The sequence below is a fragment of the Gadus macrocephalus genome, chromosome 1 (assembly GCF_031168955.1).
Source record: "Gadus macrocephalus chromosome 1, ASM3116895v1".
Taxonomy (NCBI): Eukaryota; Metazoa; Chordata; class Actinopteri; order Gadiformes; family Gadidae; genus Gadus; species Gadus macrocephalus.
The window spans coordinates 22,705,402-22,718,222 of record NC_082382.1 but is presented as its reverse complement, the minus strand read 5'-3'; the positions used below and the strand labels follow the sequence as shown (position 1 = coordinate 22,718,222).

General features: G+C 43.0%; 1 protein-coding gene and 1 long non-coding RNA gene across 3 annotated transcripts; one reads left to right on the top strand and one right to left on the bottom strand.

The window, feature by feature from the left end:
- Positions 1 to 347: 347 nt before the first annotated feature.
- rps21 (ribosomal protein S21) lies at positions 348 to 4,365 on the top strand. 2 transcript variants are annotated; one of them, XM_060052950.1, is made up of 6 exons: positions 348 to 488; positions 913 to 997; positions 1,287 to 1,350; positions 1,795 to 1,866; positions 3,070 to 3,152; positions 4,021 to 4,365. In XM_060052950.1, the coding sequence occupies exons 2-5, from the start codon at positions 948 to 950 to the stop codon at positions 3,127 to 3,129; spliced, it is 246 nt and encodes an 81-aa protein (XP_059908933.1). In that variant the 5' UTR covers positions 348 to 488; positions 913 to 947; the 3' UTR covers positions 3,130 to 3,152; positions 4,021 to 4,365. The 2 variants fall into 2 exon arrangements, with proteins under 2 accessions (XP_059908933.1, XP_059908932.1); XM_060052949.1 differs by having other exon boundaries at positions 350 to 488; positions 3,070 to 3,125; positions 4,313 to 4,365.
- LOC132458670 (uncharacterized) lies at positions 3,245 to 4,010 on the bottom strand. The gene is made up of 2 exons (XR_009525929.1): positions 3,632 to 4,010; positions 3,245 to 3,582 (listed from the first exon to the last, which is right to left on the bottom strand). It is a non-coding gene; the product is annotated as an uncharacterized LOC132458670 (long non-coding RNA).
- Positions 4,366 to 12,821: the final 8,456 nt, after the last annotated feature.

Sequence of the window (12,821 nt, the reverse complement as noted above, 5' to 3'; positions counted from 1 at the left end):
CCTAGTCAAAACTGAATTACAGATATCTCTAACTATCGTTTCGACTAGTCAAAACTACGTCACAGATATCTCGAACTGTCGTTTCGACTAGTCACAACTACGTAACAGATATCTTGAATGAAGTTGTTGATATCTACAATGTAAATTCCGGATAGTCAAACTTAGTTAATAAATGTCAATTCGGCTTGCCATACTTCTCCAGACCCTCCTGCAGGGCGAACTCAAGTCGCAGGCAGAATGGGCGGGGCTACCATGTCTACCGCCCGCCATCAACCCTGTTTCACACGAGGACGAAACATTACCCCTTTTGACCACTAGGTGGCGGTATATTACCCCTGTTCACCTGAGGGCGGAACATTACCCCTGTTCACCACTAGAGGGCGGTAAAGGAAACACGTCACCAGGGCACCGGAAGCAGTATCAGACAAGGTTTTTTATATTCATCCGGGAACTTTTTCCTTCTTTCCTGTCGGCCATTTGTCTGCACGGTGAGTGCGAGTCGAGCTCTCCGCATAAATCTTCTATTTTATAACGAAACAGCGCGTAGAATCTCCCATTTTGTGTCAGAATGAAAGACGTAAACCGTCAACGGGGCACCGAGCCGATGCTCGGGTCCGGATGAGTCCTGGTCCCGGTTCTAAGGGGTCTGGGAGGGCGGCGGGAGTAGAGGTCTGGAGCCCCGGAGCGGTGCCACATGTCTGTGCGCCGCGGCTCCGGCGGCCGCTCCGGGGTGATGCGAGACCCCCGCGGCTCCGACCAATCAGGTCGGGGGTTGAACCCCAGCCTCGACCCGGTTAACCCCGCTGTTAAGCTTTTTTATATCCGTGAATATCCGCTCCTCCAGCCGTTAATGCGATGCACTGAAGTGGTCGATAGCATGAGCTAACCAGTGTGTTTCTCTCCATCATGCAGTTTGTTTAGTGACTGCCTGACGCCAAGTCCTCATCATGCAGAACGACGCCGGAGAATTCGTGGACATGTATGTCCCCCGCAAGTGGTAAGGAATCGTTAATTTTGGTGAACACCTGTGATGGTTAGATGACCCCTGACCCCCTACCTATGATGGTTGGATGACCCCTACCTGTGATGCGTCAGGGTTTGATGACGTCTATCTAATGGCGTCTGTGGATAAAAGCTAATTGTGGGTAAATCTTATTATAAATTTTGTCTGGTGTTGACATTGCAGTGGTTAACTGTACTGGTTTCCCTACGAACCCACTGGGCAAACCTCATGTAGAGCTAGATCTATCCTGTACCGCCCATCCTGACGTTGTTTTGTTCTGCAGCTCCGCCAGCAACAGAATTATTGGGGCCAAAGACCACGCCTCCATCCAGCTCAACATCGCTGAGGTAAAACATTGTTAACCAATATGTGGATCAACATGTTTATTGAGTACGTTTTAAAGGCGTTATTAATGAGATGTCTTCCTTGGTCTCATGGTTCAGTTATGTAGTGTGCGGTGGATGTTTAGTCACTATATACTTAAACATAGTGGTGAATGTTATGGAAGATGCATCATAGTCTCTATTTTCCTGCATGATGTTGTTAGAGTAGATTAGATTAGGCTTTATTGATCCTTTTGGGATGACTCCCTCAAGGAAATTGATTGTCCAGTAGCTTACAGAAAGAAACACGACACAATATTAAATTATATACAATATAAGATAAACAATACACTCTTGGATAACTATAAAAAGTAAATTGTTCATTCCCTGTTTAGTTTTAGGTAACTATTGGTGTTATATTATGTAAACATTTTGTATATTTCTAACTCTTGCGTCGTGGTGCTGCAGGTGGACAAGGTGACTGGTCGCTTCAACGGTCAGTTCAAGACCTACGCCCTCTGTGGCCCCATCCGCAGAATGGTATGTACCGGGGCCCGTCGGGGCTCATGTTCTCACCCCCGGACGCACTACCCCACGCGACGCGCTACCCGACACACTCCCTTCACCAACATATTCGTGACTCTTGAGTCCCTCACCATCTTCAAGACTCATCTCTTCTCCTCTGCCTACCCCTAGATCACTCACCAACCCTAGCCCCAGCAACTCTAAAATTTTTTCTTGTTTATCTATTGTTGTGCCCCTTTGTAAAGCGCATTGAGTGAGAGAAAAGCGCTATATAAATTGAATCCATTATTATTATTACTTAAACTACCAACACGCTACACTACCCAACAGAGCGCACTACACGACATACTACACAACATACAACACAACATACTACACAGCCCCATTTGGAGGTACTTGATGTGGACCAGAGCTCTAGACGGACCGAAAAAAAAACATGTCCGAGGTCGGGCCAGAGTCAGCCCCCCCGTCTCAACAAGTTCAACGAGAAGTTGTCTCTGAAAGTGTAGAAATATAAACCTTTACAAATACAATAATCTGCGTACTCTTGAGACGCATCACGGTGCACGAGGAGCTCTCTATAGGGCTCTCAACCGCTTTGTTCTTTATTATCCGTTAGATCCTAGAACTATGATCATTATTGAAAGGATAATGGTATAAGTGCACTGCACTGCTCTTAGTTTGGCGATATTCTCTTGCAAAACCGAATGGCTTTTTGAAATAGGACGCATCTCATTCAGATGAGTCTTGGTGTAAAGACAGGACATTGGACAATATTTTACACTGTTAATTCGCTGATAACGATATTCAACACGTTTTTATATCATGGACATCATGTGGAGGTCTGCGAAATATGTGTTTGATACTTTGTCCAATTTGTAAACGGGAGCTCTCGATGATCTACAGAGTTCAGCAAGCAAAAAGGGGAATATTGAACGTGATGCTTGACATCGCGGATATGATTGTGTCAGTCCATCTGACCCATATGTATTGATGTCTCTGAAACAAACTAATTCATTGGCCGGTAGGCTATGATCTAAAACGAAATGGGCAATAACAGTGAGGTTGTGTCATCACACTATTGCATTTGCAATGAATCCAAATGCATTTCGATTTAAATCCGCAGAACTCCGCTCTCTAGATGTGGTCTTTACGTGGTCTGTGTTGTTGCTCCTTGGTGCCCCTCTCTAAATGAACTGCATATCCCACAATCCTCAGGGAGAAGCTGATGACTCCCTCCTGAGGCTGGCCAAGACCGACAACATCGTGGCAAAGTAAGTCTGGGAGCTCCTGCCGTGAGGGCATCACTACACATCTAGGGCCCTATGAAATCCGCGATAACGAAAACGCGGACGGAATCACGGAATTGGACAATAAAAAACGGAATCAACCGATTATTTTTTTTTTTTTATTAAGCAGGAAAGTATTAAAAGTAACAAAGTTAGAATTTAAAACGGGCCTGTCTTAGTAAAATAACTGATTTCCAGCAGGTTCCTGTTCTTCAGCACATATAACATGCAACAGGGACAAGGCACATCAGACGTCACATTTACAATATGCAGCGGAATGCAGCGGAATTCAGTTTCGAGGGAAAAGGGAAACACAGGTGACATTAACGTCACTGAATGTTTAGCAGTCACTCGCACAACAATGTTAAAAAAAAATCCCCGGTCCACCACGCAAACAATAGGTCCCGCTCCTAACAAGAAGCCGAAGAAGAAGTTGAAGCGCCTGTAATTCGGTTCTAACCCCAAATTCAGAGCCGAATAATATCCAAAACACTTCCATCACTCAGGTGTTTTGTAGAATATGTCAACATACTATCGATTGGAAACGCAAAGATACGTGCGATGACCACTTGAAGTCCAAAATCCATATGAAACAATGAACGCCGTAGCCAGGGCACGCCCCTTCAAACAACAATTTGAGTTTATAAAAAAAGAGTTTATAAGCACTTTAATATTTATGTCATGTTTTTATTTGAAGCACTAAAAACAGTGCAATGTTGTGATGTTTTAATAAATGTAGTCTTCTATCTGATTAAATTGTATTCGTTCGCACTTATTTGAAACTCGTTCTGATGATTTTAAGTTGATTTTAAAAACGGAATTTGGAAAATAAAATAAAACGGAATTTGGAAAAAATAAAACGGATTTCATATGGCCCTACACATCACACAAGGACTAGTTGTGAACCTCTCGTGTTGGGGTTCATGTAGTGAACCTCTCGTGTTGGGGTTCATGTAGTGAACCTCTCGTGTTGGGGTTCATGTAGTGAACCTCTCGTGTTGGGGTTCATGTAGTGAACCTCTTGTGTTGGGGTTCATGTAGTGAACCTCTTGTGTTGGGGTTCATGTAGTGAACCTCTTTGTGTGTGTGTGCGTGTGTGTGTGTACCATGGATTTGATCTGCACTGCGTCTGATTGGCCGGTTCCTAACTTCCTGTCCTTGTCTCCCAACAGGAACTTCTGAGATGAGCCAGTGGATCCTTTGTAAAATAAAGATGTAAAAACAATACTGTGGTCCCTAGTGTGTTTTTGCTCTTATTTGCATATCTTTGAACCCTATCATCTGCCATCAAATCAAGTCCTTGGTTAGAAAGTCGACGGCTTCGGAGACAGGACTGTGTATACTGGGAAAGGGTTGTCTTGTAACGAAGTGCTTGGCACTTTCTGTGAACATCCTTACTCCAACGAAAGGTATATTGTTTCTCATCTTACAAATGTACTTATTGTAAGTCGCTTTGGAAAAAAGCGTCTTCTAAATGTAAACGTTTACTAGAGATGAATTGTAGTTTCATAATCCAATGAGGGAAATACTGGGCCCTTTGCAGAAACTTCACCACTGTTACCAGGATCCAAGAATCCTTCTTGTATTGTGTTCCCATTTCATTCTTGAAGAATGAAATGAAAATAAAACTCAGAAAACACGAGATTTGCGGAACTGGAGCTCTGAAGTCCGGGCTAAACTTCTAATCGTCAAATTGGACCTGCGCTTCACTCGAGTGCGATTAAATAAGTGAAGTTTGAATTGTTTGGTTACCTAAGAATTCACATTTCATTCGATGTACAACGGATTAAGATCGGCGTGTCGATACTTTTTTATTATCTTGCTGTTGAATGCAACGGTCCGTATCAAGTTACTGGTTCAGGTTATTCTACTGATCTGCCAGCAGATGGAGTAGTTTCCTAATATATCCCAAAATACACCACGTGCTCCACTTATTCGATTTTTACGTAGATAGCTCAGTATGCAGACTTGATATCTCAACTCCTGAATACCCCAGTAGTAGGCTGACCTTTCACCATCCGAACAGATCATGAAACTGGTCATAAAGTCAGCCGTTAATCACATCTAAAACACAATTCGTATCACGTTATCTGGGGACAGGAAAACATTAATTGAGGTATCCCAGATATGTACAGGTATCTAGGATACCTGCAGGTATCCAAGAGCAAGATGACCTCTAACCCCTACCTGCTCCTTAATGACCTGCCTCTGCACTGTCTAACCACTACCTGCTCCTTAATGACCTGCCTCTGCACTGTCTAACCCCTACCTGCTCCTTAATGACCTGCCTCTGTACTGTCCAACCCCTACCTGCTCCTTAATGACCTGTCTCTGTACTGTCTAACCCCTACCTGCTCCTTAATGACCTGTCTCTGTACTGTCCAACCCCTACCTGCTCCTCAATGACCTGTCTCTGTACTGTCCAACCCCTACCTGCTCCTCAATGACCCGTCTCTGTACTGTCTAACCCCTACCTGCTCCTCAATGACCTGTCTCTGTACTGTCTAACCCCTACCTGCTCCTTAATGACCTGTCTCTGTACTGTCCAACCCCTACCTGCTCCTCAATGACCTGTCTCTGTACTGTCTAACCCCTACCTGCTCCTTCATGACCTGTCTCTGTACTGTCCAACCCCTACCTGCTCCTTAATGACCTGTCTCTGTACTGTAACCACTACCTGCTCCTTAATAACAGGTATCTGTACAGTCTATCCCCAAAATGCTCATGGAATTGATCAGTATTCCTCAAGTATTGAATAATAGAGGAGTCTGCTATCTTACATAAAATGGTTAATAGTTTCCTAATGAGTTAATTAAATCTCCAATAAGCCAGAAGCCCTTCAGTGTCTCTACCTGCTGCACGTGCGGAGCCCCTGCGACCATCTGGACGTTGGTATTGAGCCCTGGTGACACCTGGAGGGGGAGGTGGGGAGGGCAATAATCACGGGGGGGGGGGGGGTCGTGGACCTGTTAGACTACACGGCTGTGGGGAAAACAACCCGCTATGTTCCCACAGTCTCTCCTGCAGCATCTCTCGCTCTCTCTCGCTCTCTCTCTCTCTCTCTCTCACCTGCATCACTTCTGTCTCCCTCCCCTCTCTCTTTCTCCCCCTCTCTTTCTCACCTGCATCACCTCTGTCTCTCTCTCTTTCTCTCCTACATCACCAGTCTTCCTCTCCCTCTCTTTCTTTGTGCCTTTCACCCCTTCTTTCTCCATCTATCTCCCTCTCTGTTTCTCCATCCCTTTTATCGTTCCCTCTTTTTGCCGTCTCTTGAGCAGACATCTTCAACTCCACCTCCTCCAGCTAACTCCTTTCTGAACGATTCTTTTTCTCCTCTCACCTCTCTCTCTCCCCCACTCTCTCCCTCTCTCTCTCTCCCTCTCCCCCACTCTCTCTCTCTCCCTCTCTATCTCTCTCTTTCTCTCTCTCTCACTCTCCCCCACTCTCTCTCCCTCTCCCTCTCTCTCTCTTTCTCTCTCTCTCACTCTCCACCACTCTCCTCCTGTCACCTCTATCTCCCCCACTCCCTCTCCCTCTCTCTTTCTCTCTCTCTCACTCTCCAACACTCTCCTCCTCTCTCTCTGTCAGTGTTCCCAGTCTGTCATTACATAATTTCCTCTGGGAGGGTGTCGTTATGGGTGTTGTTGTCTTGACGACACCCTCTTCCGGGACCAAACCTTTGCCCTCTCCCACGGGCCGGTTGTAGCAATACTATTAGAGAATACTGCAGTATTGTAGCAATACTATTAGAGAATACTAAGGCATTACAGTACTATTAGATAATACTGCAGTATTGTAGCAATACTATTAGAGAATACTAAGGCATTGCAGTACTATTAGATAATACTACAGTATTGTAGCAATACTATTAGAGAATACTAAGGCATTACAGTACTATTAGATAATACTGCAGTATTGTAGCAATACTATTAGAGAATACTAAGGCATTACAGTACTATTAGATAATACTACAGTATTGTAGCAATACTATTAGAGAATACTAAGGCATTACAGTACTATTAGATAATACTGCAGTATTGTAGCAATACTATTAGAGAATACTAAGGCATTACAGTACTATTAGATAATACTGCAGTATTGTAGCAATACTATTAGAGAATACTAAGGCATTACAGTACTATTAGATAATACTGCAGTATTGTAGCAATACTATTAGAGAATACTAAGGCATTACAGTACTATTAGATAATACTGCAGTATTGTAGCAATACTATTAGAGAATACTAAGGCATTACAGTACTATTAGATAATACTGCAGTATTGTAGCAATACTATTAGAGAATACTAAGGCATTACAGTACTATTAGATAATACTGCAGTATTGTAGCAATACTATTAGAGAATACTAAGGCATTGCAGTACTATTAGATAATACTGCAGTATTGTAGCAATACTATTAGAATACTAAGGCATTACAGTACTATTAGATAATACTGCAGTATTGTAGCAATACTATTAGAGAATACTAAGGCATTGCAGTACTATTAGATAATACTGCAGTATTGTAGCAATACTATTAGAGAATACTAAGGCATTACAGTACTATTAGATAATACTGCAGTATTGTAGCAATACTATTAGAGAATACTAAGGCATTACAGTACTATTAGATAATACTGCAGTATTGTAGCAATACTATTAGAGAATACTAAGGCATTGCAGTACTATTAGATAATACTGCAGTATTGTAGCAATACTATTAGAGAATACTAAGGCATTACAGTACTATTAGATAATACTGCAGTATTGTAGCAATACTATTAGAGAATACTAAGGCATTGCAGTACTATTAGATAATACTGCAGTATTGTAGCAATACTATTAGAGAATACTAAGGCATTACAGTACTATTAGATAATACTGCAGTATTGTAGCAATACTATTAGAGAATACTAAGGCATTACAGTAGTATTAGATAATACTGCAGTATTGTAGCAATACTATTAGAGAATACTAAGGCATTACAGTACTATTAGATAATACTGCAGTATTGTAGCAATACTATTAGAGAATACTAAGGCATTACAGTACTATTAGATAATACTGCAGTATTGTAGCAATACTATTAGAGAATACTAAGGCATTACAGTACTATTAGATAATACTGCAGTATTGTAGCAATACTATTAGAGAATACTAAGGCATTACAGTACTATTAGATAATACTGCAGTATTGTAGCAATACTATTAGAGAATACTAAGGCATTACAGTACTATTAGATAATACTGCAGTATTGTAGCAATACTATTAGAGAATACTACATTATTACAGTATTGTAGTACTATTATTCAAGTAGTATACCAGAGTATTACAGTATTCTAGTAGTACTATTGGTATTCTATGGGAAACACTCGTCCTAGAATACTGTCCTAGACTCCAGTGTGATATTGTAGTCCCCCTGTGAATGAATAATGCATTTAATATGTGAAGATTAATAATACATAATAATAATAATAATGCGTAAAGTGCAAGTAGAGCGAAGAGTCGGGTGAGTTTGAGGGCTGACGCCGTCGGGAAGCTAGCGTGTTCTGACATGCATGATTACATACGTGTGGAAAGACCCCCCTGTTCAAGCCACACACACACACACACACACACACGCACACACACACACACACCAAAGACTAAACAAGCTTGTCTGAACTCCTGAACAGAACAGGTAGATACATGCACTCCCATGCACATATAAGCCCCTACACACGCCCCCCCCCCCACAAAATGTGTGAGTGTGTGTATGTGTGTGTGTGTGGGGGGGGGTGTTTGTGTGTTTCTCTGGGGTTTATGTCTTTCCATCATCTGCTCTTCATCAGTCGGCCAACCTGTCTGGGGGACAATAGACTGGGCGAGAGAGAATATATATCGAGAGAGAGAGAGGGAGAGAATGAGGGGGGGGCGGGGGGTTGGAGCCTTCCTGGCGGGTGTTGAGAGTTTTATGGCAGAGATGTTTGAGGACATGAACGTACCTGCCTCTCCAAACACACACACTTACGCAGTGCACACAAAAGCACTCTCACGCACACGCTCAGTCAGCACCTCCTCATCCTGATGCGCCACTGCACTTCAAACACATCCGCCTCCGTGTGTGTTTGTGTGTGTGTGTGTGTGTGTGTTGGTGCATGCCTGTGTGGTTATGTGTGTGTTTGGTTGAGAGTGAGTGTGTGTGCATACCTGCATGTGTGTGTTGTTTGTGTATGTGTATGTGTGTGTCTGCCTCGAGGTGTGTGTGTGTGTGTGTGTGTGTGTGTGTGTGTGTGTGTGTGTGTGTGTGTGTGTGTGTGTGTGTGTGTGTGTGTGTGTAATGGGGTACAATTGAAGTGGTTTCCCAGCTCCGGTGACCTCGCCCCCCTACTCCACCGGATCTCCTTGGCAACCAGAATGTTGTCAGGTCAGAGTTGGGGGGAGAAGGTCGAGAGGAGATGGCGGTCGCGGCAGCCATCTCATCCCTCCCTTCTCGTCCGTCTCCCCGTCTGGGGCCCCCCAGCGGCTCCCAAGGCCCGGCTGATGAGGTACAGAGCTCTCACCAGAATAAGAGGCTAGCGCCATGTAGCTTAGCTCACGGGGGCTCTCAGCCAATAGGAGCTCCTCCACAGGACTGCATTTTCATGAGCCGCAAATAAGGGAGCGTGTCTATGTTCCCCGGGTCCTATGTTCCCCGGATTGCATGTGACTGGGGAACATAGGACCCAGTGAGCAAATCATTTTTTTCGTAGGATGGTAGGGGCACGTACCGCTTTTTTCGCCTCTGTTTCGCCTGTGATTGGTTAGTATGGCTCTCCTCCGATTGGTTAGGTTTAGGGTTGACCCTCACCCTAACCGTAACCCTAACCCTAAACCTGACCCTAACCCCTTTGTACCCGGGGAACATAGGGATGACCCCGCAAATAGTTGTGTACTGACTTGAATATGTGTGTGGAATTCATTGTATTTATTTGACACCATACATTTTTGGAAGATTTGACGAGAGATTTTCTCTCTTTATATATCTTGTGCGATTTTAGCGGCACCGGAAGTGAAAATCCCATTCAAATTCTGCATCGAGGTTTTGATTTAAAGCCATTATGTCGTAACCATCCAAGGTATACTTACAACGAGCCGAGAGATTGTAAATTGATGGTTTATGCTCCGATAGTCAATGAAACGTTTTTGAGAAAAACCACAACGAGTGTGGTTGTCTTAGCAACCACAGTCGGTGGGAAATGGTAGATTCGCCATTGATGGACATGCAAGAAGTGATTACAGTCAGGAATGAAGGAACGTACCATATCGATTACGACATTATATACACTATTTGAAACACTATGAACACACAATATATATATATATATATATATATATATATATATTACACAACTTTTATTAACAATATAAACACTATAATAATACCAAAGGTTAAAAGTTGCAAGCGCGCTTTCGGTTGGAAATCGTCGGAATAGGTTTGCAATGGTTAAACTTTATGGGATGAGTAGATCCTTTACCCAGTCACAGAATTACGTGCACAGTTTTGTACCTTTGTCTTCTCTTCCGTTTTACAATTTATTTTTTGCTCCCAATCAAATGTATTATGATCACGAAAACGTGTGGGATAATTGGCTTGGTTCCGGTCTTAAAACTCTTGATATAACGATGTTCTGAAAAGTCAATGGAGAAAATGAATGTGAGATTTACTTCCGGCACTAGAGCCGTTCAAAAGAAGGGTGGTCACTGTAGCACTCTCTAGCATTAGCCTTTAGCCTCTTGAAAGGAACTCGGTGGTCTGGTGATTAGCGTAGCACAGGCTAATGGTTAGCATTCCTGCTAGCTAATTGAGGAATGTGGTAGTGTGTAGGAGAGCGAGCTGCAGTGGTATTAACACCCTGTCTCCACACACACACACACACGCACACGCACACGCACGCACACACACACACACACACACCGGGTCACATACATCTGGGAGGTGTGTGTATGGGTGCATGAGAGAGAGGGAGAGAGCGAGAGAGAGCGGGGTTGTGTTTGTGTGTGAATGAGTGCAGCTTGAACTGGAGGTTAGAGGTCGCCACATGTAAGTCAGGCGCCAGAGGAAGTGAATGTGTGACATACAGTATCACACACACACAACCACACCCACAAACACACACACACATAAACATGTCTGTCGCTCTACTAGACCTGTCTTTCTGTCTCTCTCTAACCCCTAAATGTTTATATGTCCCTCTCCAACCAATACCTGTCTATCTGTGGTCTCTAACCCCTACCTGTCTGTCTCCCTAACTGTCTATCTCCCCTACCTGTCTATCTGTCTGTCTCCAAGCAGTACCTGTCTATCTGTCTGTCTCTGACCCCTACCCGTCTCTGACTCTCTATGACCACTACCTGTCTTATCTGTCAGTCTCCCACCACTACCTGTTTATCTGTCTGTCTCCAACAACTACCAGTCTGTCTGTCTCCAACAACTACCAGTCTATCTGTCTGTCTCCCTTACCTGTCTATTTTTCTGTCACTAACCACTACCTGACTGCCTGTCTCTCTTCTAAATCGGTGTTCCCATGTGATACCTGTCTTTCTGCTCGTTCCTGTCTTTCTCTGGGAAAGAAGTTCCAAACGATCACCTGTGAAACATCAGCTGAGCCCATCCCACCAGCTGCTGTGTGTTTGTGGGTCTTTCATCTTCTGCAGAAATGCAAAGTGTAATTAGATGGTAAAGTTCAAACTACACATGCATTACACACACAGCAATTCACACTGCTCCACTGCCAAAGGGCTTGAGAGCAAGGCACAGTTTAATTTCCCAATGTCCAGAGAACACACAACTATTAAGTTCTACTCTCGTTAATTCATGGAGTATATGGTTCTAATAGAGTTGAATCTATTTTTATAATCGAGCGTAATCCCTTTAATAATTGTATCGTAATCTGCTGTTATATAATATAGTGTAATCTATTCTCTTCTAATCTAGTGTAATCTGTTTCGATCTAGTTTAATCTACTATGTTATAATCTAGTCGGTTCTGTTCTAATATAGTGTAATCTGTTGTGATCTAGTGTAATCTATTATGTTATAATCTAGTCGGTTCTGTTTTAATCGAGTGTAATATATTCTGTTATAATCTAGTCTGTTCGGTTATAATGCAGTGTCATCTGTTATAATATAGTGTAATCTATTCCATTATAATCTAGTGTAATCTGTTCTAATCTAGTGTATTATATTCCGTTATAATCGAGTGTATTCTATTCTGTTATAATCTAGTCGTATTCTGTGCTAATCTAGTGTAATCTATTCTGTTATAATCTAGTATAATCTATTCTGTTATAATCTAGTGTAATCTGTTATACTCTGTTAGCGTTTGGTTGAGTTTGGCCTTCTGACTTTACATGTAAACATGTAAATACATCTTTTGGAATAACGACGACGCACAGGAACGAGTTCCTCTGTTGAACGAAAAAGGTTTTTATTACCTGACATTGTCTTTAATTAACTTAATCAACTTCTTTATGTAGCCTAAAACTAATTGGATCAGCTGTCGAACACGTGGGCAGAAGGGAAATTTAGAAGAGAGATGAGATGATTGAAGATATTAAAGAGTGAGAGGTGAGCTGTACCTCCCTCCACCACGGGAGGCGGGCCCGACCCCGAGGGGCGGGGGGCGCCGCCGGGGGAGGCTCGAGCGCACCGCGCAGAGG

Coding starts and splice junctions, on each gene's coding strand:
- rps21 (XM_060052949.1), top strand. CDS start 948: ATGCAGAACGACGCCGGAGAATTCGTGGACATGTATGTCCCCCGCAAG. Junction 998..1,286: donor ATGTATGTCCCCCGCAAGTG/GTAAGGAATCGT, acceptor TTTGTTCTGCAG/CTCCGCCAGCAACAGAATTA. Junction 1,867..3,069: donor GTGGCCCCATCCGCAGAATG/GTATGTACCGGG, acceptor CACAATCCTCAG/GGAGAAGCTGATGACTCCCT.